At 37.1% G+C, this 26,194-nt stretch overlaps 1 protein-coding gene across 1 annotated transcript in view; it reads left to right on the plus strand.

Moving 5' to 3' along the window:
* The first annotated feature begins 258 nt into the window (after window positions 1-258).
* The window catches only part of LOC150078034 (gem-associated protein 5-like), a 155,742-nt gene continuing 129,806 nt past the window's right edge, over window positions 259-26,194 (plus strand). The window contains exons 1-2 of the mRNA XM_090384436.1: window positions 259-575; window positions 23,616-23,797. Of these exons, the coding sequence (XP_090240562.1) occupies window positions 285-575; window positions 23,616-23,797 (473 nt within the window). The 5' untranslated portion in view covers window positions 259-284. The remainder of the gene's footprint in view (window positions 576-23,615; window positions 23,798-26,194) is intronic.

Consider the following 26,194-nt stretch of genomic DNA (forward strand, 5'->3'; position numbering starts at 1 on the left):
GTGTACGAGTTATTCGTTTTCATCTGTATATGCATAACATTATGCAGAGAAGTTTTCAGATTTAGCTGTCAATTTAAAATGTGAAGGGTGACGTGTTTGAATGTTTAACAGGAAGAGGGCGCGGTTGTTCTGAAGTTTTGTTTGATTGTGTTGTGGCTTGTTGGCACGTGTGTAGCAACTGTAGTATTTATTATTGTAAAGTTCTTTTTATAGATTATTATACGGTGCTCTTTCTGTACTGCTGCGTATAACATTTTATGAAATAAAGGATTTTATCTATAGCTATGAGTTGTATCAGTTTAGGACCTTCCCCGAATAATTATCAAACTAGAGTTAGTCATTGTAATAGGAATGGTGTGTTTTCTTATGGAGCTCGCAATGCTGTTGTATTAATTGATACTGAGCGAAAGCCTCCTGAATATTTGGGCATCCTTGTTGCTCACAGAGATAGGGTATCATCAGTTTGCTTCTGCATTCGTAATCCAGATCTTTTAGCCTCTGGTTCTGAAGATGGATTTGTTAAAGTTTGGAATACCATAACAAAAACTTGCACGCACGAAATCAATTTTCAGAAGGTATGAGTTTTAAGACAGTTATTGAGTTAAATGACCATTTTCAGCCCTCTTGAAAAATACTAATAATTTGAGGGCGTTAATTCTAGAAAATGGACTTTTTATGGAAACTATACTGTTTATTTTGGCATCATATTTAGGAAATGTGCCATGAAAATGGTTGCCTAAAAAGGCAACTATTTTGCCTTTTTCTAAGAATACGTAACTATGAAGTTATGTCATACAGAAGAATAAATGCTTAGTCCTGGTGTTCGTTGTTTTACGTATATGAATATTTCTTCGAATTTTTACCCAGTTTATTGTTATCACAGTTCGAATAATCGATTTTTTGTTATTGCATTTCCAATAAACGATTTTTTGAAGTTTTGATTGATGAAAATTTCTAGTGTTTGGTGAGTTTCATCCCTGCCTGCATTAACAAAGTCGAACACTCTTTACCTTATTTATTATCATATTACTTATGTAACGTATACACAAGTTACAGATTTTGGTGAAACTTGAAAATCCAGTACCTGTGGTCAATGACCAGTTTTTGCTTGAATCCCTCCTGAAGTTGCTTAAAAACCTAACCTTTTTTCCACAAAGAAAAGATTAAAAACATAAACCCTCTTATAAGTGTTTCCCCCCCCCCCTTCTAATTGCAACTATTTTTCTCAGTTCACGTCTGTCACACAACTGTTTGTTCATCACGTAGCATAACACACGTACCGAATACTAAATTTCAGCCCAGATTTTTCTGGGCTGAAAAATTTTAAATTTCACGTATTGTATAGTGAAAATATCTCTGTGACCATATGTTGGTTTCATCACTTGTTTGGAATTCTGTATTCAAGTCTTTTCAGATGGAGGAATTTCTGAAGGCTGCTTTATTTGAGACTATTTAGCCGACCGATCTCAGGTGAATGGAATAAAGTTCATTCCACCCTTGAGTTAGCATAGATTTCTGTTGTAGTCACAGTTAGAGAGAATTAGTGGAATAGTAATTTAAAAATAGACCCTTTTACCACATGTGAGGTTGATAAGATGTTTGTTAAAATGTGATCATCTCAATACTTAATAACAAGATATTTTGGTTAGCAATTTCCTTGAGCCCTTAATATGCCTCTGTTGCATTAGCAAAGACTATATTTCATCTTTATTCATGTAGACAGCAAGGAAAAAAAGAATGATGTAAAATAAAATCATATAATAGACATGTATAGTCCCTACACTTCAGATAGTCTTCCTTTGCTGGAAATTTTCCATGAATATTTCATTTGTTTATTATGAGGTAGAGGCCAGTATATAAAGAGTTAAACTCGCTAAACACACTACTGTACACATGAGCAAACTTGCATTGTCACTAAAGAGAAAAATATATTTGGTATATGCTCTTCTGTTTATTTTTATTTATTTTTTATTTCATGCAATGAAATAAAAAATAAATAAAAATAATATTAAAATAAAAATAATAAATGAAAAACTCCAGGTAATTGTTATACACATTGCAGTTTTTAAATTTACATCCAAAACTGTTTACTGTAAGCAAAGGTATAAACCAAACCTCATCAACACAGGAATCATCATCTAAGGATAAACAGGAATATGGGAAAAAAAATTAACTTTTTTGACATATGAAATTGGAAGGATTGATCTTTTGTGGCCAGTAGTATTTTTTTTTTATTTTTCATTTTTTTTGTTATTAATGTAAGAGCCAGTGGTGCATTGTACCCTCATGGGGCCCCATGGCAAAATGGAATTTGGGGCCTATCTAAAGAAAGAACATTTTCAATTTCATTTTATTGTGACAACAAAAGGAACAAATTATATGACATTATATTAACCAAACATAAAATTTCATCAAAATTGGTAAAACCATTCTTGAAAAAAACGTAATTTTCAAATTAACCTTCAAGTAAAGTTCATTAACTTTGGCAGGTAGAAAGTTCATTTTCTGATAAAAATTACTTAAAAATATTAGTAAAAACTAAATGAGTTTTTGAAACAGTGATTTTGGGGCCTCCTCTAATTGGAGCCCTAGCCAGATGTCTTTTTTGCCTATAGGATAATCCACCACTGCTAAGGGCTTTATTACTTTCTGAAGAATGAACATTTCTTAGTAGTAGTAGTGGCATGTGATGCAAGAAAACAAGTGTATGAGCTTATGCAGCATCAGCCAAAAAAAAAAAAAAAATTACAAAACAATCCTCTCTAAATGTTTGTCCACTTCCTCCTTAAATTTATTTAATCTACCTATCAACTTCCACAACAACAGATGGAAGTTTGTTCCAGCAATTAACCACCCACTGGCTAAAGGCAAATTTCTGCACATCTATTCTACATCTGTCTTTCCTTAATTTGAATTTATGCCCCTTAGGTTTGTAATCTGAACAAGTGGAAGAATCCCATCAGAATTCAGCATGCTCAACCCATTTAAGGCCTTATACACTTCAATCAATGCCTTATACACTTCAGTTTGCAGAACTTAAGCCTTTCTTGGTAAGAGGATCCCTTCATTCTCCTCACCAATTGTTGCCCTTCTCTGTACATGCTCAAGCATATCTACATCCTTCCCAAAATGAGGCCTCCAGACCTGTATGCAGTACTCAAGGCGTGGCCTGGCCTGGCCTGGCCATTGCCTTATACAGAGAGGGAAAATCACCTCCATTTCCTTGCTAGCAAAATTCCTATATATCATTGACAAAACCCCATGACCTGCCCTGGCAGCAGAGGCGGATTTAACGGCTGGTGCACCGGGCGGGCGTGCCCTGGGCCCTGCATACCCCCAACTTTACACTTTTTTCTAATGACACCAAGTCGCTTATTTTCATTATTTCATTATTACGCTGCATACTATACACATACTACGCTGCATAGGCCCCGCGCGGCTGCGCTACTGCTCATCGGAGCAATAGAATCGTATTTGCTACTTTGTACTTACAAAGGTTCTCCTGCAGTGCAGACTTACGATATATGCAAATACGCATTGCTGAAATTATATTAAGATAAAATTAATTCCTGTTGTTACATCAGCGCCAGGATTTTCGTAATATATGAATAATTTTTGAATTTTAATTAATCATTAATTTGTTACACTATGACGAAAAATCTCTTCTCTATTATTCTAATCATTCAGACTATTAAATTTTATATTTTTCTTTTCATTGGTAGGCTACCAGTGGTAGCTAGAAAAATGAAATGACATCTATCAGGGGCTGAAAAAAGACAAATTAAAAAAAGACTCAAGCAAGTTGCGAACCAACAGAAAGGAGCATTGGACAAATTTATAACTGGCCCTGGCCATTCAGGCCATCATAATTCGAGCAACAATGAAGATGAAGAATAGGGAACTTCCATCAGTCAACAAAAAGAGTTAATTGAAGTTGAAAACCAAGGTATAGAAGAAAGCAACAATGATGAAGAAGATGAAGAACCAGTCAACAGTCAACCAGGTGAAAAACCAGTAGAAAAAAATATAGAAGAAAGTCAATTAGAAAATATTGAAACGCAAACAGAAAATATTCCATTCGAAGTTACACTAAAAGATATTGCTCTCTGGCCTAACGTTTTATCTAATGAAATGGTTGAATTTCTAATTTTAAATAAACCAAAAAATATAGGCGATATAACTATACTTAAATCGGTCTATAAACACGGTGATCGCATTTACTACAGAGGCTTGTGTAAAGACCATTTTTACAGAAAAAAATCGAATGGTGAAAAAGAAGAAAGGACGTGGCTAATTTTTTCCGAAACATCCAAATCAGTTTATTGTTACCCATGCAAAATGTTTTTGGGCTCAAAGTCTAAGTTGACTACACGGTACCAAAATTAGAAAAATATTGGAATAACTTTGTCCGAGCATGAAATGTCAAAAGAGCACGTCGCTTCAATGTGTACATTTTACAAGCGCTCCTCTACGTTAAATCGCATTGATGTTCAAAATCTGCAAATTACATTGCAAAAAGAAAATTATTGGGGAGAGATTCTGGGAGGAATTGTATCCACAATAAAATTCCTCGCAAGTTTGGGGCATTGCTTTTAGAGGCCATAATGAGAGTACAACGTCTTCGAGAAAAGGCAGTTATTTGACTAGTTTAGAGTAGTTGAGCAAATATGATGATTTTTTAAAGTTGCACTTACAAAAGTATGGAAATCAAGGTAGCCGACCTGTAAATTACTTATTGCATCACACGTGTGATGAACTTTTATTTGTGCAAAATTTGTTTGTTTTTTTCTCTGCATCAACGTTTCGATGGAACATGTTATGCAATAAATTAGATAAAGGTTCTTATACATTAAAGAAATTGTCAGATACAAGGTGGTCTACCAGGGCTGATTCAGTTTTAGTGTTAAAATGTGGCTACAAAAATATAAAAGAGGCATTACATGAGATACGCAATTCCACAAAAGAAAAAAAAAATTGTTATTGAACCAAAATCATTACTTAAAGAAATGAATGATTATGAAACTGCTGTAATGACAGTCCTATGGAATAAAATTTTGCAAAGAATCGATGCAACGAGTAAATCTTTACAATCTATTGACTGCACAATTGTTAAAGGTGCATCATTATTAAAAAGTCTAGAAATTCTTATTAATGAAAACAAGACATAATTTCAACGAAATCGAATCAGAAGTTAAAGAACTAACAAAAAGAAATGTATAAAGATGACCTTGATTCAAGTAATTTTAAAGATGAGTTGGAACAGTTTTTAATCTTTTTTAGATGAAGAAGACAAGCGATCAATTAATAATATTTACAAAAAAGCATTAGATATGAAAGAAACTTTTCCAAATTGGAAATTATTTTGAAAATTTTGAGCATTGGTGGAACGCTCATTTTCTTGTCTAAAAAGAGTAAAAAATTATCTAAGAAATTCAATTTTAGAGGAAAGACTAAATAATATGGCTATTTCATATAGAGAGAGCGATTTACTTAAAATTATTGATTGTTATGAGATAGTTAATAAGTTTGCAAAATGAAAAGCAAGAAAAAAATTTATTTAAATATTTTCACATTTGTAATTTTAATTTCAAGTAAAATTCTATGATTTTTTTGTTCAAATTTCTGATTTTTGCTCCTATTATACATATACTATCATTAATTATAATTATACTTTTACATATGTTCAACTATTAGTTCAAAACTTTGTGATTATTATTATGCTATTATTAATTATATTATACATATATTATGTTCAAATTTTATTGGAAATAAAACATTAATAGTACATAATATTTTTTATTTATTTGAAAAAAATGGTTAACATTTATTTTTATTTTCCCTGTCTCTCTCTCTTTTTTTAAGGGGCCCAATATTTTCTTCTGTGCCCGGGGCCTCAACCGACCTTAATGCGCCTCTGCCTGGCAGCCTATCTGCATTGCTCAAAAACTTCATATCTGACTGCACAATTACTCCCAGGTCTTTTTCATTTTCTATCACCTTAAGTGTAGTACCACACAGTTGGTACATTTCTCTGGGTTTACTTCTACCCATATGCAGTACTTTTCATTTGTCAAGGTTAAACTTCAGTTGCCACTTCTCAGCCCATCTGCACAATATTTTCTAGATCCTGTTGCAGTAGCACACTGCCATTACTGTCATTAACAACCCTGCCAACCTTTGCATCATCTGCAAACTTTGACACTAAGCCTGATATACCTTCATCATTGATAAATATACAAAACAACAGTAGATCCAACACCAAACTTGTGGGACTCCACTAATAACATTACTCCACGAAGAGCAGCACTCATTGATTACCACCCTCTGTCTTCTCCCACTCAACCATCCTTTTATCCGTTGTAGCAATTTACCCTTAATACCATTCTGCTCCAATTTGTACAATAGTCTTCCATGCACAACAGTGTCAAAAGCTTTCTTGAAATCCAAGTATATGATATCAAAATTATGTTTTGCATCCAGTTCCTTTGTAACCACATCATAATAACCAATCAAATTTGTCAGAAAAGACTTTCCCTTAACAAACCCATGCTGTGTCTGAATTATTGCTGCAGTCTTGTCTAGATGATCCTGCAATGCATCTTTAACCAGTGACTCCATTATTTTACCCGGAACAGAAGTTAAACTAACTGGTCTGTAATTACTCGTGTCACCCCTTTGATCCCCCTTTGTGAATTGGGGATACATTTGAACATCTCTAAGTCCGTGGGGACCTCCCCCGAGTCCAAGGATGCTCTCATAATTATGGCTAAGGGTTTTCTTACTTCCTTTGGTGCCTCTTTTAATATAACTGGATAAATTCCATCCACTCAAGGTGCCTTTCTTATGTTTAACTTCAACAATTTCTCCTCCACTTTGCTCTCAGTTATTACAAAATCATTAAGCACCCTGCTACAATTTGATAACCTTCTGGCATTTTCAAACCTTAATAACTCCTCATGTGTGGATGTAGATGCAAAATACTCATTTAGTTTGTTTGCTATATGAGCAGGATCATCAACAGTCAAACCATCGATATCAAGTGGACCAATCAGATTCATCTCCTTCCTTTTAGAGTTTATATAAGTAAAGAAATCCTTGCTGTTTTTTTTTAGCATCCTTTGCCAAAGATTTCTCATAATCAGCCTTTGCCTTCCTAACCTACTTTCTGACTTGATTACAGACTAGCTTATATCTGCCATAGGCTTTTGTGTCACCTGATAATTTATATGCATCCAATGCATTTTTGTTCTCTGTTACGAGTCTCATTAGTTCATTTGATAACCATTTAAGCCTATACTTTGAACAGTATTTCTTAATAGGTATGAAACTTTTAGTAGCTTTCACAATTAATTCCTTGAATGCTTTCCACTTAGAATTTGCTGTTGGTAACATCATCAGTTGATCCCACTGTACAGAATTTGAAAACTGTCTGTACTCACCTTTACGGAAGCAAAAACCCTTTTCTTTACCCCTGATGGTAATTCTATCTTTAAGTAAATCCCACATCAGTACACTGTGATCACTGCCACCTAGTGGTTCCTTTATCTGCAAATTCTTAATACACGAATGATCACTGCTGATAAACAGATCAAGAGTATTACCTTCTCTAGGTTGCCTCTCGAACATGCTGCTGCAGAAAACAATCATCCAATAAATCCACAAAAGTCTTACTAGTGTGCAAGTGACCAACCCACAAGAGCAAGTTGCCTTGGTATTGCACTTCTTTCAAACAAATGACATCACCAAAAGGTTAATGTGCCATTTATTTAAAAGATGACAATGCTGTGACAGTTGGTTTCAGGACTTACAGGTAGCAGGTGATAGCCTTCTGTGATGTTCTTTGAGATGGTGCAACACTACGGGAACTCATTATGAATGCAAAGTTTGTCTGCTCAAAACTCAAGATTCTTCCCAAGTTTACATGATTGGATGCAAGTTCCTGCATTAATATTGTTTAGGAACACAGCAATCTACTGTTAAAGTTGTAAAAGTTTTAATATTTTTTTATTCATATTTTTAAAAATATATTAATTTTAAAAAAATTCATATTTTTTTTAGAATTCAAGTATAGATGCATTGCTTTGCAACATATGCCTATACACTACTTGACTTTTGCTTCACCAGCAAAAAAAAATAACTTATTTCCCATTTGCAGGGTTTCTCAGCGTATGTGCCATGGAAAATGCAAATTAAAAAAAATAATAATAAATCCAAGTTTGATAATAAAAATTAATTCAAGCAAAAAATTCATTTATTATTTACACTGTGCCTTCCAGCGGTCAACGTGACATCATGTTTTAATTCCTAGTACTAGATCTATTTACCTATACTACACAATTAAGGTATTATTAAATATACCCAACAGAAATAACTTCCCGTTTGTGAATATGAGTATAGTAGTGGTGACTGTAGTGTGCCACAAAATTTTAGCATCGTTAAAAATGTGCCGCAGTAACGAATAGGTTGAGAAACACTGCCCTATTGCATATAATAGACACAACTGATTTGCTCATGTGCAGAGAGGTCCAGGGGTCTGTATTAAGTGGGTGGGGTCTATCTATTTTAATAATACTGAGAATATCGGCTTGCCAAATTCAATTTCTGGTAAGAGCACTGGCTTGCTAAATTCAAATAATCGTTTTGTTCATTTTGCAACTGCACTGGATAGTTTTTACTCATATGTGCTTTAAGAATTTCTAGTAAGATGTAATTTGTATATTCCATGAAGTTATGTCATATGGAAGAGTAAAAGTTTACTTCTGGCATTGTGCATTTTAGGTATTTAGATATTTATTAGAATTTTCATTGAAGTTTTCAGTAGTGAAAGCTTCCAGTATTTGGTGAGTCATTGTGTTCACCCTTGTCTACATTAAAGTGATACTCCTTATTTATTATGTTATTACAGAAATTGGTTAGTCTACAATTTGGTACCTCTTCCAATTGATTGTTGTAAGCAGCAGTGATTTACAGGCCTAACCCCCTCCAACCAGTTTTTTATTTAGCGTTAGAGTGAATTTTAAATTTTTACGCTTCATTTTAAAATTAGAAAATGAGTTTCTGATTTTAAACAGCCACAAGGGAATAAACACATTAAAATGGGTAGCGTCTACTGAAGAGGTCAGAGCTTCCCATTGCTGCAAGGAAAGCAACGAGTAGCCTGTCAATCACTACTACTCATAACAGTCAATCGGAATGGGTATCATGTAAGACTAACCCAAAAATCTGTTAATCTTTGTCTCAACAGAATAACATCCAATTGGCTGAATTTTTTCTTATGCTTAGTAATGTCTCTGTGGTAAATTTTATATAATCTTCATCAGATCTCTCTCTCAGGCATTTTCAATATCTTATGATAATTAGGATAAATTTATAAATTTTACAAATATTATTTTACCCACTAATATTAGTATTTGTAAAATGATGCAAGGAAGAAAGCTTATTCACAACGCTAGGTGGAAGTTTATTCCAACAATCATTTACACTTTGGCTGAAGTCAAATTTCTGCATATTTATTCCACAACAATCCTTTTTCAATTTAAATTTATGTGCCTTGTGTGTTGACTGAGAAAGAGTAAAATTCCATCCACATTTAGTTTACTTAACCCTTTTTAAGCCTTAACCACTTCTATTAGATCTCCAGGTAGGTGCTTAGTTTCCAGGAACTAAGCACCTACACTAAGGTACAATATACAGAAGGCAAGTCTTTCTTTAATATTCTTCTGTGCTTTCAACTATTAGCTTTCTGTTGATATCTTATGCCTCCAATTGTTAGCTTTCTTTAATATCCTGTGCCTCTTAATCTTGCATTAACTACTATTCTTTTTTTCTTCTCTGTACTTTTCTCAGTAGATCTATATCCTTCTTGAAATGGAGTTTCCAAGTCTCTTTGTGCAATATCGAAGATGTGGCCATTATTTTATAGAGTGGAATTATAATGTGCCATTGCTTTATACAGATGCATTATAATGTGACATTTTATCTACAGTCAATCTGAATTAGCATGCATTGAATAAAAGATGTTTTATGTGTTTCATTGCTTTTTTTTAAATGAGTGATTTTACTGAGCAGTGAATTTTCATCAGCTTTTGTTTCAAATTAGGGAACACTGCAATAGAAAGCTGATTTTCATGAAATGTTTAAAACAGTTTTCAGAGAAGATACTACATGTCATTTGAAGATTTTTCAGCAGTGCAAAGTTTAAAGATGGCTGCTTTTTCATCAAAGATAATCGCTGCACTGGCTGCCCTAAACTTGAAAAAGCAGTGCTCCAATTGTTTGTATTTGTCTGATCAGGAGCGATCAGTGTTTAATTGTCCATGAAGTTGCTAATGAAATTGATATTTCTTATGGGACAACCATAATATATGGGGGCTTAGAGAGGAACAGGCATTCTGTGTGTTATCAGACACTCAGTCTAAAACACTGATGGACCCAATATCTTTCTATCTCAGAAGATTTAGAAGTCCGGTTGGCCTGCCTCCCTAAAATCCACTCAAGCACACCATCTTGATGGTAAGCCCTGTTACGTCACTTAGTTGGCAACGAACGTGTTGAGTGGTTCTCTTCAAGATGCCTGGTCAGTGTGAAGAGGAAAAGACCAAACCCTCCAGCACATGACAGCACAACGAAACAAATGGCCCTCAGTCCCCAGCGGCTTTCACTCCCCCTCTTATGGCAGCAAGAGGATCAGAGTGGCTAAGAATCTCTGGGTACGACCAGGCTGCCATACACATAAACTGAACTTGGCCTGTTACAACGTAAGATCACTCATCGGCGAAGACAGGATATTAGAGCTGGAAAAGGAATTAGAAAATGTGAATTGGGATATCATTGGTTTGGCTGAAACAAGAAGAAGAAATGAATCACTTATAAGTTTATCAAGTGGAAATCTGCTGTACACCAATGGAAACAGTGAAAAGAGCGAAGATGGAGTTGGCATTCTGGTCCATAAAGATATAAAAAACAACATTTTGGAATTCAAAAGTACATCACCAAGGGTGTTAAGACTACTACTCAGGATTTCTAAGAGGTACAAGCTAAAGGTTATATTGATTTATGCACCAATATCGAGCCACGATGATGAAGAGGTTGAAGAATGTACACCGAAATTGAGAGTCTTCTAGATGAACAGAAAACCCACTACACTATCATTATGGGGGACTTCAATGCTAAGGTTGGAAAGAGACAAAACAGCACAGAAAGGAAAACTATAGGAAATTTTGGAATTGGTGAAAGAAATGAAAGAGGTGAAAGACTTGTGGAATTTGCAGGATCTCCAAGAATGTCAGTAATGAACACTTTTTTCAAGAAAAGGGTGAACAGAAAGTGGACATGTAAGAGCCCAAATGGATTAACAATTAATGAAATAGACTTCATGCTCACTAACAGAAGATATATCGTGAATGATGTTACTGTCCTGAACAAGGTAAATGTTGGAAGTGATCACAGAATGGTAAGATGCAAGAAAAGAAAGGAAAAAACTGACTCGAGTAAATAATGCAAAGGTCTTTGAGATAACAGAAGAAGAGAAAAAGCAGTATGTACTGGAACTTAAGAACAAGTTTGAGCTTCTGCAGACGGCTCAGGACCAAGATATCGATGAGGAATATTACAACTTTCTGAAAGTGATAAAGCCCAAGAAACCTTGGGTAAAAAGAAATCCAAAGAAGAAAAAATTAGTCAAGAAACACTTTAGACTAAAGCCTCAAGCTGCGAGCAAGTTTAGACTATGTATTAAGTATATTAAGTGCAATAGTATCATTAATACATAGTCTAAATACATCATACACCATCAGACATCTCTCATATTGTGGAGTTATACTTCATAACTGTTTTGCCATCATTGCATCACTTGGGTACCTACCCACCCACCGAAGAAGGGCCAGATAGCCCTGAAACAGTGCCGTCTGGATCGTGGTACCTATCTGAGAATAAGTAACATTAGTCTTCTCTTTAAGTGAAGCGTTACTTATTCGAAGTAATGCAGTATCACGGCAACTCGTTGTGAAGGTATTCACAATATCCTACAAAGGTTGGCAGGGTTGTTAATGACAGTAATGGCAGTGTGCTACTGCAACAGGATCTAGATAATTTGGGCAGATGGGCTAAGAAGTGGCAACTGAAGTTTAACCTTGACAAATGCAAAGTACTGCATATGGGTAGAAGTAACCCCAGAGAAACGTATCAACTGTGTGGTACTACACTTAAGGCGGTAGAAAATGAAAAAGACCTGGAAGTAATTGTGCAGGCAGATATGAAGTTTTCTGAGCAATGCAGACAGGCTGCCAGGCAGGTCATGAGGTTTTGTCAATGATATATAGGAATTTTGCTAGCAGGGAAAAGGAGGTGATTATCCCTCTGTATAAGGCAATGGTCAGGCCATGCCTTGAGTACTGCGTACAGGTCTGGAGGCCTCATTTTAGGAAGGATGTAGATTTACTTGAGCGTGTACAGAGAAGGACAACAAGATTGGTGAGGGGAATGAAGGGATCCTCTTATCAAGAGAGGCTTAAGTTCTGCAAATTGCAGTGGCTGGAGACTAGGCACCTGCGCGGTGATCTGATTGAGGTGTATAAGGCCTTGAATGGGTTGAGCACGTTGAATTCTGATGGGATCCTTCCACTTGTTCAGATTACGAACCTAAGGGGGCATAAATTCAAATTACGAAAGGACAGATGTAGAATAGATGTGCGAAAATTTGCCTTTAGCCAGCAGGTGGTTAATTGCTGGAACAAACTTCCATCTGTCGTGGAAGTTGAATAAATTTAAGGAGGAACTGGACAGGCATTTGGAGGGAATGGTGTGATTTTTTTTTTTTTTTTGGCTGATGCTGCATAAGCTCATACATTTGCTTTCTTGCATCACATGCCACTACTATTAATATGAGATATAACTTAAAATGATGCCACCTTATAAATATTCTGTTAATTCAGAAATGACAGTGTGTTAATGATGCTATTGCACTTAATATATACATAGTCAAGAAACACTTGTCATGCTGAACCAAAGACGACAAATGAAGAGCATGATAAACACTGACAAGGAGAAAATTGAGTATACCGAGTTATGTAAAGCCATTAGAAAGAGACTCAGAGAGGACATAAGAAGATTTAACACAAGAAAAGTAGGACAAGCATTAAGGGAAAACAAAGTACTTAAATCAACAGCCATGAGCAGTAATACAGAAAGACAAATGATACTGAAACTGAAGAATAGTGATGGTATACTTATAAATAGCAGAGAAGGCATAATTCAAATAGCAGAAGACTACTATAGAGAATTATCTGAGGAGCGAGGGAATGATGCCAGCAGTGGGGAAGATGGATAGCAAATTAGTAACACATACCCGATATTCTCCCTGATGAGGTAGAACATGTGTTGAAGAAAATAAAGAAACAGAAAGCCCCAGGGAAAATGAAGTTACTGTAGAGTTATTAAAATTGGGAGGAAGAGACATGACACAAAAACTGGCAAGACTCTTCACAAAATGCATTAGAAAAAATGTGTGGTGCCTAAGGAGTGGAATAATGCAACCATAGTTTTGCTGCATAAGAAGGAGAAAAATCGGAAATTGGAAATTATAGACCAGTTAGCTTGTTATCCGACATCTACAAGTTGTTCACAAGGGTCGGTCATTACTAACAGATTAGAAAGAATACTTGATGAGAATCAGCCGAAAGAGCAAGCTAGCTTTAGGACAGGATTCTCAACTATGGATCGCCTTCATGTAATGTCACAGCTAATGGAGAAAGCAAATGAATATAAAACACCATTATGCCTGGCATTTGTGAATTATGAAAAGGCATTTGACTCCATACAGAGGCAATGTTTCGGGCACTGGAACGACAAGGCATAGATACCCCATATATTATGATTTTGAAGAAAATATATGAGAACGCTACCTCCTTTATTAGACTAGACAAAGACAGTAGCAAATTTAAAATTGAGAAAGGATTTCGATAAGGATACACTATCTCCAAAGTTGTTTACTGCTGCCCTTGAGGAAGCTTTTAGAAGATTAGACTGATTGCAGAAAGGAGTCAATGTGAATGGAGAGTAGCTAAACCATTTACTACTTGCAGATGACATTGTGGTTATAAGCCATGATCCCAAAGAATTAGAGGAAAATCTTGATCAGTTATGCAGAGTTAGTAAGGATTTTGGACTAAAGATGAATATGGATAAAACAAAAGTAATGATGAACAAGTATCCCATAGAAAGGGATATAATGATTGAAGGAGCAGTAACTGAAAAGGTGGAGTCATATAGTTATCTGGGACAAATCGTCATCTGTAATAATGATAAACGGCTGGAAGTCAAGAGAAGAATAAATTTTGGATGGTAGCATTCAGGAAATATAGTCACATACTCAGGAGCAATATCCCAATTTGTCTGAAACGTAAAATAATGAACCAATGTATGCTACCCACCATGACTTATGGAAGTGAAACTTGGGCACTCACCAAAAGAATGTAAGAGAAGCTGAGAACGATACAGCGAAGAATGGAACAAATTGTATTGGGAATCAGACTGTTAGATAAGAAGAGAAACACACGGATTAGGCAGCAAACTCAAGTAAAGGACATAGTTATCAAAACTAAAGAACTAAAATGGTCTTGGGCAGGACACATAGCTTGAAGACATGATGACAGATGGACTAAGAGAATAACAGAATGGTACCCAAGAGGAGCTAGAAGAAAACCTGGAAGACAATGACGGAGATGGACAGATGAAATTCATGAGTTTGTGGATAGTAAATGGATGGCCATTGCACAAAACAGGAAGAACTGGAAAGTTGCTGGATAGCCCTTCATTCTGGTGGATCGATAATGGCCAATGATGATGATGGGATAATTTTAATGCCACATCTGCAAATGTGGCATGTCATCCAGATTTGTGTCTTACATTCACACTTACAATCACAGAGAGTTGTGAGGTCTCATGTCCAGTTCTTTGTTTATACGATGCTGCTAACCTACATTTTTTTCCTACCATCATTACTGATGACAAATAATGGGTGCATTGCTGTGACCTATAAAGCCTAGTTTGTTCAATGGAAGACCGTCTACAGTGCCAATAGAAAAAAGTAAGACGATCAAATGTTAAGATCATGCTCAAATGTGGAGAAAATTTCCAAATAGTTGCAAATGTGGTGGCAGATCACTTGACAGGTTCTTGCATCTACTTCTGTATGGCGCCTCCGTAGACAGGTGGGCAAGAGCAGCAGTGCATAGCACACGCTTCTTGATTAGACCGGGGTTTGAGCCTGTGCCCACCAAATACGGAGGATGCGGAAAGGTCAGGGAATGACCACCGCATATCCCCGGAGCAATATGGCCTTAGTTGCTAATGCTCCTAAAAACCAAATAAACAAACAATCACTTCTGTATGAAAATTATTGCAGTAAAAATTTAACTTTCAACTTTGTGTCTTCAGGAGGGCTACTTTCTCTTGCGGTGGAAACATGTCTGCTTGAGGCTGATTCTTAAAGATCCATCCAAACTCTATCTAAAGCATATAGACCTATAGCAGTGGTTCCCAAACTACTGAGCTCTACGGACCCTTTCAGAAATCAAAAAAAGTTTACGGACCCTTTCAAAAATCAAAAAAAAGTTTGCAGATATTTATATATATACAGGCAGTCCTCGCTTTACATGGTTCCGATATGCACGAATTTCAGTTACCACAGTTTAGTTAAATAACACGAGTCCCCTAACAGCACAGTTCAAATTTCAGTTACCACGGTATATTAACTGTGGGTAATAGCATAAAGTACAAACTTTGCTGCTATCTCTTCAGTCCACAAATCACCAAATAACAGATGCGCATCATGATCAGTGACCAATCGTATCACTTCTTTCAAAGTCTGTCGGTGATTGGTCACTGCTCATCTGTTATTCAGTTCACATATAGACAGCAAAGTTGTGTTGCCAAAGACAGCAAAGCGTGTAGGTGTGTTTCCTCCTTGTCTCCCAGTGATAAACCCATGTGACATCTTACAAAAATGGATAATTGAAAGAGGGAATTGCCAACAAAAATGAAAGTGCAGCAAAGAAATGAAAAGTGATAACGTTGGATGTGATTAGAAGATTTGAAAATGGCAACAGCAAAGTGAAGATAGGACGAGACCTAGGCCTGCATGAAGCTACGGTATGAACCATATTGAAAAAGTCTGATGAATATAAAAAACAAGGTAAAGCTTCATCATCTTTTAGTTTAAATTGCACTAGAACAGAAAACCGCTTATGGTTGAAATGGAGTGTTTACTTCTACTTTGGATTGAAGACCGTAATAAAAAAAAAAAATCCCAATTAGGTTGGCTAACATTCAGGCTAAAGCGTTGAAGCTAGTTGCTGCATTGAAAGAAAATGGTAATTACAAGGAGATTGAAGAGGAACCTTTTACTGCCACAACCATCAAGCACTGCACTGCACCCAGCTTAAGCACCTCGGTGTAATCCTGGACTCAAAACTGTCCTTCCTCCCACACCTACAGAGTATATCCAAAAGAAGATGAGAAATTGCACAGCAATGGCAAGGGTCACCCGCAGGGATTGGGGTCTATATCGACGTACCCTAGCCCTGTTTTACCAAATACTATTTATTCCAGCCATCTTATATGCTTCAGGGGTCTGGTATCACCGGGCAACTATTGTCATAAATCAGAAGAAATTAGCCACCTTTCAAAGAGCAATACTACTTAACATCACCAGAGCCTGTTGCACGGTTAACACTCCTGCTCTCCAAGTTCTTGCTGGGGTCCTCCCTCTAGACCTTGAAATAATTAGATGTGACATGTTGTGTCATCTGTTCAAAGGAATCTCCACTACCACTGTTGGATTCACCACCAACTCAGCAATCGATCGCAAGACAAAAGACACCTTCTTGCTCACCTGCAGCAGGCCTGGCAGGACAGATGGACGACATCCATTAAGGGAGCAATTACAAAGAAATTCATCCCTGAAGTAATGTTCACATTCCCAAGCTGGTTTTCCCCTGGCCTGTACATAACGTGCCTCCTTAAGGCCATGGGTCAATACAAGAAAAATTAACGTCTCTGGGCATCACAGATGATCCACTCTGCCACTGTAGCACTGACGAATCTTAGCACCATATAATGTATGACTGTCCTGACTATGAAGACTTAGATCTATTTTGATCACAAATATTACTAATATGCCAAAAGACCAAGAACATATACTAATTTATACCCATGACAACTATAAATACTTCACCTCTTTTGCACAGAATGTATTCAACAGATGAAGAATATTAAGGAGTCTATTAAACCATGAAGACCGATAACTTTTGACAGATTATGGGCGTGCCTCCCCAGTAGCATCAACCGCCAACCACATCGAAGCTCAACTGAACTGAGATTCACTTCTTGCATCCAAGTTCCATTGGGCTGATATCTCAAACTAAATCTGTAGGCAAGATCAATCCATCGGGCTGTGATATTACTTAATTTTAACTTTGAAACCACAGGACCTGACTATCCCTTCACAGGAAAGAAGACACAGATTGACACACCTAAAACCAGTATCTAGGTTGAGAATCAACAATTTTGATTACGATATCAATCGATTTGAACCTTTGGAAACATCAACACCTGGGCAACTCCCTTCAAGGGAAATCCTCAACTCATCATGACAGATCATTGACCTCTTGTTCTTCACTGGGTTCTCTTACCCAGTGTACTTTTACCCCTAATCTCTGGAACCACACTCACCTGATGGATTCATTTCCATCGTTTCTTTGAGGATGCCTCTATCTACAACCCCAAAACCTCTGTTAGTATAACTAACCAAAGCCATAATGAAAATCCATACTGACTGAGATAACAATCGACAACTCTTGCTTGTTATATGACTTCTAAATTGTCAGGCAGTTAGATTGCTACAGTGCCACAATGCATATGACTAGCAATCATGGATGGGACTATGTCCTAGGAAAGACAATGCACTAAACCGGTTCTACAACGTAATGAGACAACAAACCCTGGATGGGACTCTGTCCCAAGTATATCAACACGTCTGGATCCTGAATACTTGACAACATAAAAGAACAACAACCATGGACAAGACTGCATCCCATGAAACGCAGTCCACCGAATTGTCACCATAACTAGAAGAAACAAGGAAGTGACCACAAATCCCGGATGGAACCTGATCCCACACAAGACTCCAAACCCAGACATTGGAGACACCAGCAGCTTCACTGCCACAAGCCACATTGGTGATCAAACCAAGCACTCTTGCATGGTTTTCTTTTACTCCCCTTCCTGGCTGGGGGAGAGGAGATGGGGTACCTGTCTCCTCCCCCTTCTTCCACCTGGCTTTCTGGGGTTGCCTTTTCTATCGTCCCCCTTACCTGTCTTACTCTAGCTAGTTACTTCCCACCTGCCACTTTCTTTGGCAATGAAATTACCATTACACGATGCATCCTTTACTCTATACCATTTATCTTTCCTGCAGGACCTCTCCTGCTTTGGCTTATATCGCTGTATGCTGGGCTTTCTCCAGGATAGACGTTTTTCTGCAGACAGTGCATCCTTCATGCTGTGGGATGTATTTGTGAAGGCCATCTCCAGTATCTTTTCTGCATCTCTCCATGGAGTTTCTTTGGCTGGCTTCTTCCTTAAGCCAAATACTGCCAATTGAGACATCACATATCCTGGTTATCTTTATACAGAGGATTTATGCAGCCAAGTGATGAAGCCATCTCCTGGTGGTGCTCTTCTATGCTTTATACTTTCTTCTGTCACCCCTACCCCATACCCTCCTTTAGGGTCCCATAGCATACTAAAGGCTTCACATCTCTAGTTTTCATCTAGGTCTGCCCTTGGGCATTCCAAACTTCTTTTACTTTATTTTGGGCCTGTTCCTGCTCTTACTGATGGAGTAGGGAAGCCCAGTGTATGTGCTTTCCCCTTCTGGTCTCTGCGAGATGGGGTGACTCTATGCATTGGCCCCTCTACTCTCCTTATTTGGCTCCTCGTGCCAATGCAAGTAGGCTCATTCTTTGGTGATTGAGCCTCCCAATAATTATGTGGCTGGATGAACAGCATGAACAGTGCTCCAATACATAATTCATGATTCACAATATATAACTTCACTCATCTGGCGTTTCATAATTTGCATCATCACAGTGGTTTTGTAGTAACACTGATGCTGCATACAAGAATATAAATAAAATAAAAAATTATAAAAAATATATATATAGAGAGATTTTTTTCCTCTGGACACTTCGGGGTTTTTTGTTCAGCAAAACAGGCAAATCAACCAGAGCAACACTAAATTTGTGCTCATATTACTCATGGGTAGATGAGTAATATGAGCAGCTTGGGTGGCCCTAATATGACGCTACTTATATTTAGAAAGGAAGTCTGGTAATCTCCGTACCTGATGTGACCTCTCCAGTGATTGGGAAAATACTTGTGTAAATATTCCTTTGCACATCACATGCAATTCAGGTAGTTCCATCATGCAGAAAAAATATTATATTTCTCTTCATTAACCTCGTGGTGGTGGAGGGTCATCCAACAAGTGATCCTTAAAAATAACCTTCCCGTGTTAATGGATAACTTCTGTTACTGAATAACTGAAATTTTTTCTATCTTTCTAAATACAGTATATATATATATATATAAAAAAACCCCTTCCATATTAGGGTTACTCAATGCCTAACTTATAAGTCCATGTATAATTTGCCCATAAATTGTGTGTTCTCTTGGTCTGTTTGTTCTGCTAAACAAAAAACCGGAGTCTCCAGGGAATTAGGTTTTTGGATGCAAATTAGGTGATCATGACAAGAAGTTGGCTCCTCATATATGCTGCACTAATTGTGCTGTGCATCTCAAAGGCTGGTGAAAAAATTAACTATCATTGCTCCCATTGTGTGGATGGAGCGAGACAGTCATGTCAACAGCTGGTGTTTTTACGTAACTCAAATTAAAGGACGGAAAGTGAAAGACATGAACTGCTTCACATAAATCAGGTCTAATGAAGAATTTTGTAAAAGCTGTGGAATATGGAAGTGGCTTTCACTATTTGAAATTAAAGTTTCCCTGTGTTGATGATACCAGAATTAATGAAGGCATATAAAAAAAAAAAAAAAAGTAAACTGTAACCATTATCAACCCATTGCAGGATGGAAGCCTCCTCAACAATTCATGTTGAAGGAAATGGACCATAATCTACCACGCTGGTCCAGGGTTGGCAGATCGACTGTATTTAGCAGTCAGAGGCTTGAACCCCGGTCTACTCAAGGAGCGTGTGCTACTGCACTCCTGCTCCTGACCACTTGGCTACGGAGGCCTAATGAAGGCATATGTCAGTCCACAAATTAGAGAATTACTGAAAAATGAACAAGAATAAGTTCTTGTGATATAATGTTTCCATTGACAGAAACCTTTTAAAAACTAAGGCCGAATTGTTTGCATATCAGATAAGTATTGAAAATTTTACGCTTTTTAATGGTTAGTTTCAGAAATGTAAGGCACATCATGGGCTGTCTTTCAAAAAAGTGTGGTGAAAGTGCAGCCATCAGAACTGAAGCTACAATGGAAAGGAATGAGAATCATTTACGAAGTGTTTTGTTGACATACAACCAGAATGACATCTTCAATGCAACAAAAATGGGCTTTTTTTTAAGTTGCTACTGGATAAAACACATTTAAAGATGAGAAATGTAGGGGTGGAAAAAAGGCAAAACAGTGGATTACAATTCTCTTAGTGACAAACATGTCTGGCACAGAGAAGCTTTTTCTCTTAATCATTGGAAAGTCGAGAAGCTCCAATGCCATATCATCAAAAGGCCATATCATCAAAATTCTATGAAGAATAGGTTAGATGGCAAGATGAGGCATGGAGAACAGAAAAATTTTGCTCTTTGTGGATAACTGCACCTATTATTGCCAAGTGAATGGCCCACATGCAATCACTGTTGAATATCTGCCACCTATTTTGATATCAGTTCTTCAGTCACTTGATCAGGGTGTTATCTGTGCTTTAAGAAAAACTATCAAAAGATGCTATTAAACAAAATTGTGCTGTGTCTCAAAAGCAAAACTATGCAAAAGCTGCAGGTAACATTTGTGTTTCAGTATGGGATGAGGTTGACAAAAAAGTGATTACCAACTTCAAAAATACTGGAGTTGTTGCCATAAATGTGATACTGCCTTAACTTGAAAGTGAATTTACTGCTATCATGCACCTTCATAATTCTTTTTTAAAACATGCTCTGCCACTGAAACAGTGGATTTTAACAGATTATTTAAAGTCTGAAACTAATTCCACTGTCTATGGTTAAGCCCTTGATATATACACTGAGTGATCACTGAATTATGACCACCCCTATGAAAACTGAATGCTAACTGTTGGCCATGTGAGGTACGAGAGTGTGGAGTTAGCTGACATACGTAGCATAGATAAGGTGTGAATGGTTCAGTAGGTAGTAAAATTCCAAGCGTGATGGGTAAAAGGAAGGATTTATTGGAATTTGATAAAGGACAGATTGTGGGTGCTCGATGAGCTGGTGCCTCGATTTCCCAAACAGCTGAACTAGTGGCATGTTCGAGAGCTGCCGTAGTTAAAGTGTACCAGGACTGGCATCAAAATGGTCAAACAACAACCTGACGGCAAAACTGCAAAGATCAGCAAAAGGTTGATGTTAGAGGTGAGTGCCGGGTCTTACGACTTGCACAGGTGCGCAGCACTGTTGAGTAGTTAACTACCCAATACAACATGTGCCAACCTGGAATGATATCTGGTGTGACCATGCATTGCATGCTTGCAAGTATGGGCTATACCAGCAGATGACCCCTACAGCATCCTCTCCTAACCAGGGTTCATCGGCGTAAAAGACTTGCCTGGTGCAAAGAGCATGCAAGTTGGATGTTAGAAGACTGGAAGAAGGTGTGCTGGTTGGATGAGTCACGTTATTTACTCCACACCATGGATGGTCGTGTATGGATTTGGCGTCAACAACACGAGGCTCTTCATCCATCATGCATGGTAATAAAAGTGCAGGCTGGTGGAGGCAGTTGTATGCCCCACACCAGTTGTATGGTGTGGGGCATGTTTCACTGTCAGGAATTTGGACCCCTGGTGCATGTGGAACAACGTATCAGTGGTCTCTGCTATTGTCAACTGCTTGCTGACTGTGTACACCCTGCTACATTACACTTTTTCCTGAATGGCGATAGTGTCTTCCAAGCCATTGGGCACTTGTGCAGGAATGGTTTGAGGAACACAATTCTGACTTCCAGCATATTGATGCCCCCCATATCAATCCCATAGAGCCCTTGTGGGAAATTATGGAAAGGCATATCAGCCGTTTGGATACACCAATCACATCCATACCTGCATTGCTGACCGCATTACACACAGCTTGGTTGGCTGTACCTCCCGAACGCTTCCGACATCTTGTTGAATTAATGCCACATCAGATAGCTGCTGTACTGAGGGCAAAAGGAGGACCTACGAAGTATTAGGTAGGTGATCGTAATTCAGTGTATGTAAGTAGGCATATACATAAGACAAAAAAACAAAGATTCTATATTTTGCACTGAATGTACAGTGTGGTATGATTAATTAATAAATTAATCATACCACACTAGGGTACCCTGAAATGGTGCTGTCTGGGTGGTGGTATCCGCCGAGAATAAGTAAGGAGAAGACTATCGTTACTTATTCTCAGCGGAGAAGACTGTCGTTACTTATCTGCTGAGAATAAGTAACGACAGTCTTCTCCTTTGGTGAAGCGTTACTTATTTGAAGTAGTGCAATACTTCAAACACTTAAACATGACAACTTGTTGTGGTATTCACAATATAACTTATATAACTTAAACGATGCCGCTTTTGCATATTTTTGCTAATTCAAAGTTTAGCTGTGTATTAATATGATACATTTGCACTAACTTGTGCGTTGTCTAAGTCTCTTGCAGCCTGAGGCTAAAGCCCTTAATGTATTTCAGTCTTTATTTATATTCTGAATTACATTATACTATTTTGTAATACTAGAATTACATTAAATGTTCAGACTTTTATCCGTTAATTTTGTTGATTTTATGAACTCTTGATTGCTATAAAGAGCAATGACTCTACTTGTTGCTTTGACTGTATTTGTTAAAATTTCATTAAGCATAACCTGTATTCCTCTCTAAATCTGTAGATGATCAAAATCTATTAGATGTGCTGTATTTCAAGAGAAAAAATGAAAAACTTAAAAAAAAATTTGTTGACCAGTGTAATACCTTCAGTACTAACAGACGAATGTAACCTGCAATCCAGATGATTTGTTAAATCACATTGCTGATGCTTTGGTGGCTGCTGCATTTCAGAGTTTCTCCAGAATGTTACCAGAAATGTTACTTGTTAATTCTTCACTTCAGTTTTGTAGCACTGAGAAAGACTTTTTGCAGATGGATTAGATGTGACTGCTTTCTGTATATCATTGAGAATAATTAGATAGTGAACTTAATTTCTAGTTAGCCCATTTAATTTCTTAAACAATCTTACAGAATCTTCACTTTATAAACATTGATTTGTGTTGTGTAATATTTTCATTATAAATTTTCCTAGTTACAACTCTTTTTTTTTTTTTTAAATAGAGAATTACATGCCTTGATTGGCAAGCAGACTCAGATCAAATTGTGTTAGCTTCAGATGACCAAGGAGGTCTTTTCTGTTGGGAATTTGAGCAAAATTTAGCCTCATCTTTAAAATGTGGAACAAGAAATCCAGTGCTTATTTTGTCATCTTGTTCTGCCAAACCTAATCTCCTTGCTCTTGGGTATATTTTTGACTTTTATTTAATATATTTTTAATAACTCTCTTTAATAATTCTTCACATAATTTATTTAATAATAATTGCAAAGAAGTAGCTGTTTTGGCTTTAATGTTAAGTGTTAATAAAAGTTGTTGAATGTGATGAAATGGACATACATATAATCAACGTATCTCATAAGATTGATATAGATACTATAAATTATAAAATAAATGGTAATTTACATGTTGTTTATTCAAACTTCCCACTTTTAAAAGATAAGATTAGAATAGTGCTTTGTGTAAGAGACCCATCAGATAGAAACACTCGTTTCTACTTCCCCTTCAATAACAGGTTATAGTTTTGCAAGAATCGATCTTTTCAGTTGATTGAAAAAGAGGGAGAATCATATACAGCCGCTCCCCGACTTACATAAGGGTTGATTCCGCAGAACTCTAAGCAAGTCGAATTTAACCATAAGTCGGAATTTCCCTAAATGCAGCACTTGCAACTATGCGTGCCGAATTTGATTGAAGCAAAAAAGAAATGATCGACGAACATGTAAATAGAATTATTTATTCAATTTTTTTTATCTCATGCATAGGAAAAATTATAAAAGTGTATCAAATTACAAAAATTTCAAAATTATAAAATTAAAAAAAGAGAGAGGAGACATGCATAAAATCAGCAAGTTTTACCTTTCGAGCATCGTTGCCAGAATTAACTCTACAGCTGATGAGCACGCTGCTGCTGCAGAAGTTGAGGGCTGTGGAGATTTAGAAGGGGGATTTTCGAACACATTACAAACACATTTTTCGAACACATTTTTCGAACACATTTTTCTTACTATTGAATACACCATGAATTGTCAAACTAATAGAGCAAGCTTATCTGCGAAAATATCTAAACCTCCCAAGCACTTCCTAATTCATTTCACAAATATACATGGTCTCAATTCTAATGTCAACGATGTCTATTTCCACTTGCAGTCTGCCAAACCCCATGTACTTTTTCTGACAGAATCTCAGTTATCAGTTGATTCAACTACTGCTCATCTCAGATGCCCAAATTATTCGCTGTATGATTCCTTTCGCCTCAAAGGTGGTACTTGTGCATATGTCAGTTCTGATATTCCCTGTCAGAGACTTGGCAATTTGGAATCTCCTCTCTTTGATCTTTTCTTGCTTAAAATCTCTCTACCTCATTGTGTCAAATTCATCTGTTGTCTCTACCGTTCTCCCATCTCCACTAATCACTTGTAGCTCTTTGACTTCCTCTCTTTGCAACTTGACTTTCTCCAGTCCAATTTTCCTAACAGTGAGGTAACTTTACTTGGTGATTTTAATGTTCACAACTCCAGCTGGCTTCCGTTTTCTAGTCACACCGACCCAGCAGGTCGAGATGCTGAGGCTTTTGCAATTACTAATGACCTAGCACAGATTGTTCATTTACCTACAAGAATACCGGACAATCCTAATCATTCAGCCAATACGCTTGATCTTTTTCTCACAAACTTCGACTGTGTACTTTTTCTAAGTACACGGTCGAAGTGAGAGGTCCTTTAGGCACTTCAGATCACAACTTGGTGATTGTCTCTTCTCCAATAGAACCTTTATCTCATGGCTATTCCCAACCTCGTGTTGTTTGGCATTACAAGAATGCAAAATGGGATGACCTGCGAGACTTCTTTTCTTCTTTTCCTTGGTCGGATTACTGTTTCAAAACTTCTGATGTTAACGTTTGCTCAGATCGTGTCAGTGAAATTATTCTTGCAGGAATGGAATACTTTATCCCACACTCCACTTTAAAATCTCGTCCTTTATCTAAACCTTTGTTTTCCAATAAATGTGCTAAGGCTGTTCAAGAGAAGAATGTTGTATATTGTAATTGGCTTGTTTCTGATTCTTCAGTTTCATTTTCTGCCTACACCAAAGCTCGCAACAGTTGTAAAGCAGTTATTAATCGGTCCAAACTAGAGTTTGAACAGGCTAAGAGTAGAAAACTTGCTTCTTGCCCTAATGGTTGCCGAGCATTCTGGTCTCTTGCAAAAGCTATTGGCCGCAACTTTTGCACATCTCTGCTCCCACCTCTGTCCAAACCAGATGGTTCTGTTGTCACTTCAGCCAAGGATAAAGCTGACCTGCTAGCATCCCATTTTTCTTCCAGCTCATGTATTAATGATCTTGGTAAAACACCTCCCACCATTCCCAACACGCTCCATTCAATGCCTCCTGTGGTCTTCCGTCAAAAGGATATCAGAAGGATTTTGATGAATCTTGATGCTAAGAAAGCTCCAAGTCCTGATGGTATTTCTCCACTTGTTCTCAAAACCTGTGCTCCTGAACTTACTCCTGTTCTTTGCCGCATTTTTTCACTTTCTTATCCAAAGGTGTTTTTCCTTCTGCTTGGAAATTTGCTCATATC

The sequence above is a fragment of the Mastigoproctus giganteus genome, chromosome 11 (genome assembly GCF_048544385.1).
Source record: "Mastigoproctus giganteus isolate SK-2022 chromosome 11, ASM4854438v1, whole genome shotgun sequence".
NCBI classification, from domain to species: Eukaryota; Metazoa; Arthropoda; class Arachnida; order Uropygi; family Thelyphonidae; genus Mastigoproctus; species Mastigoproctus giganteus.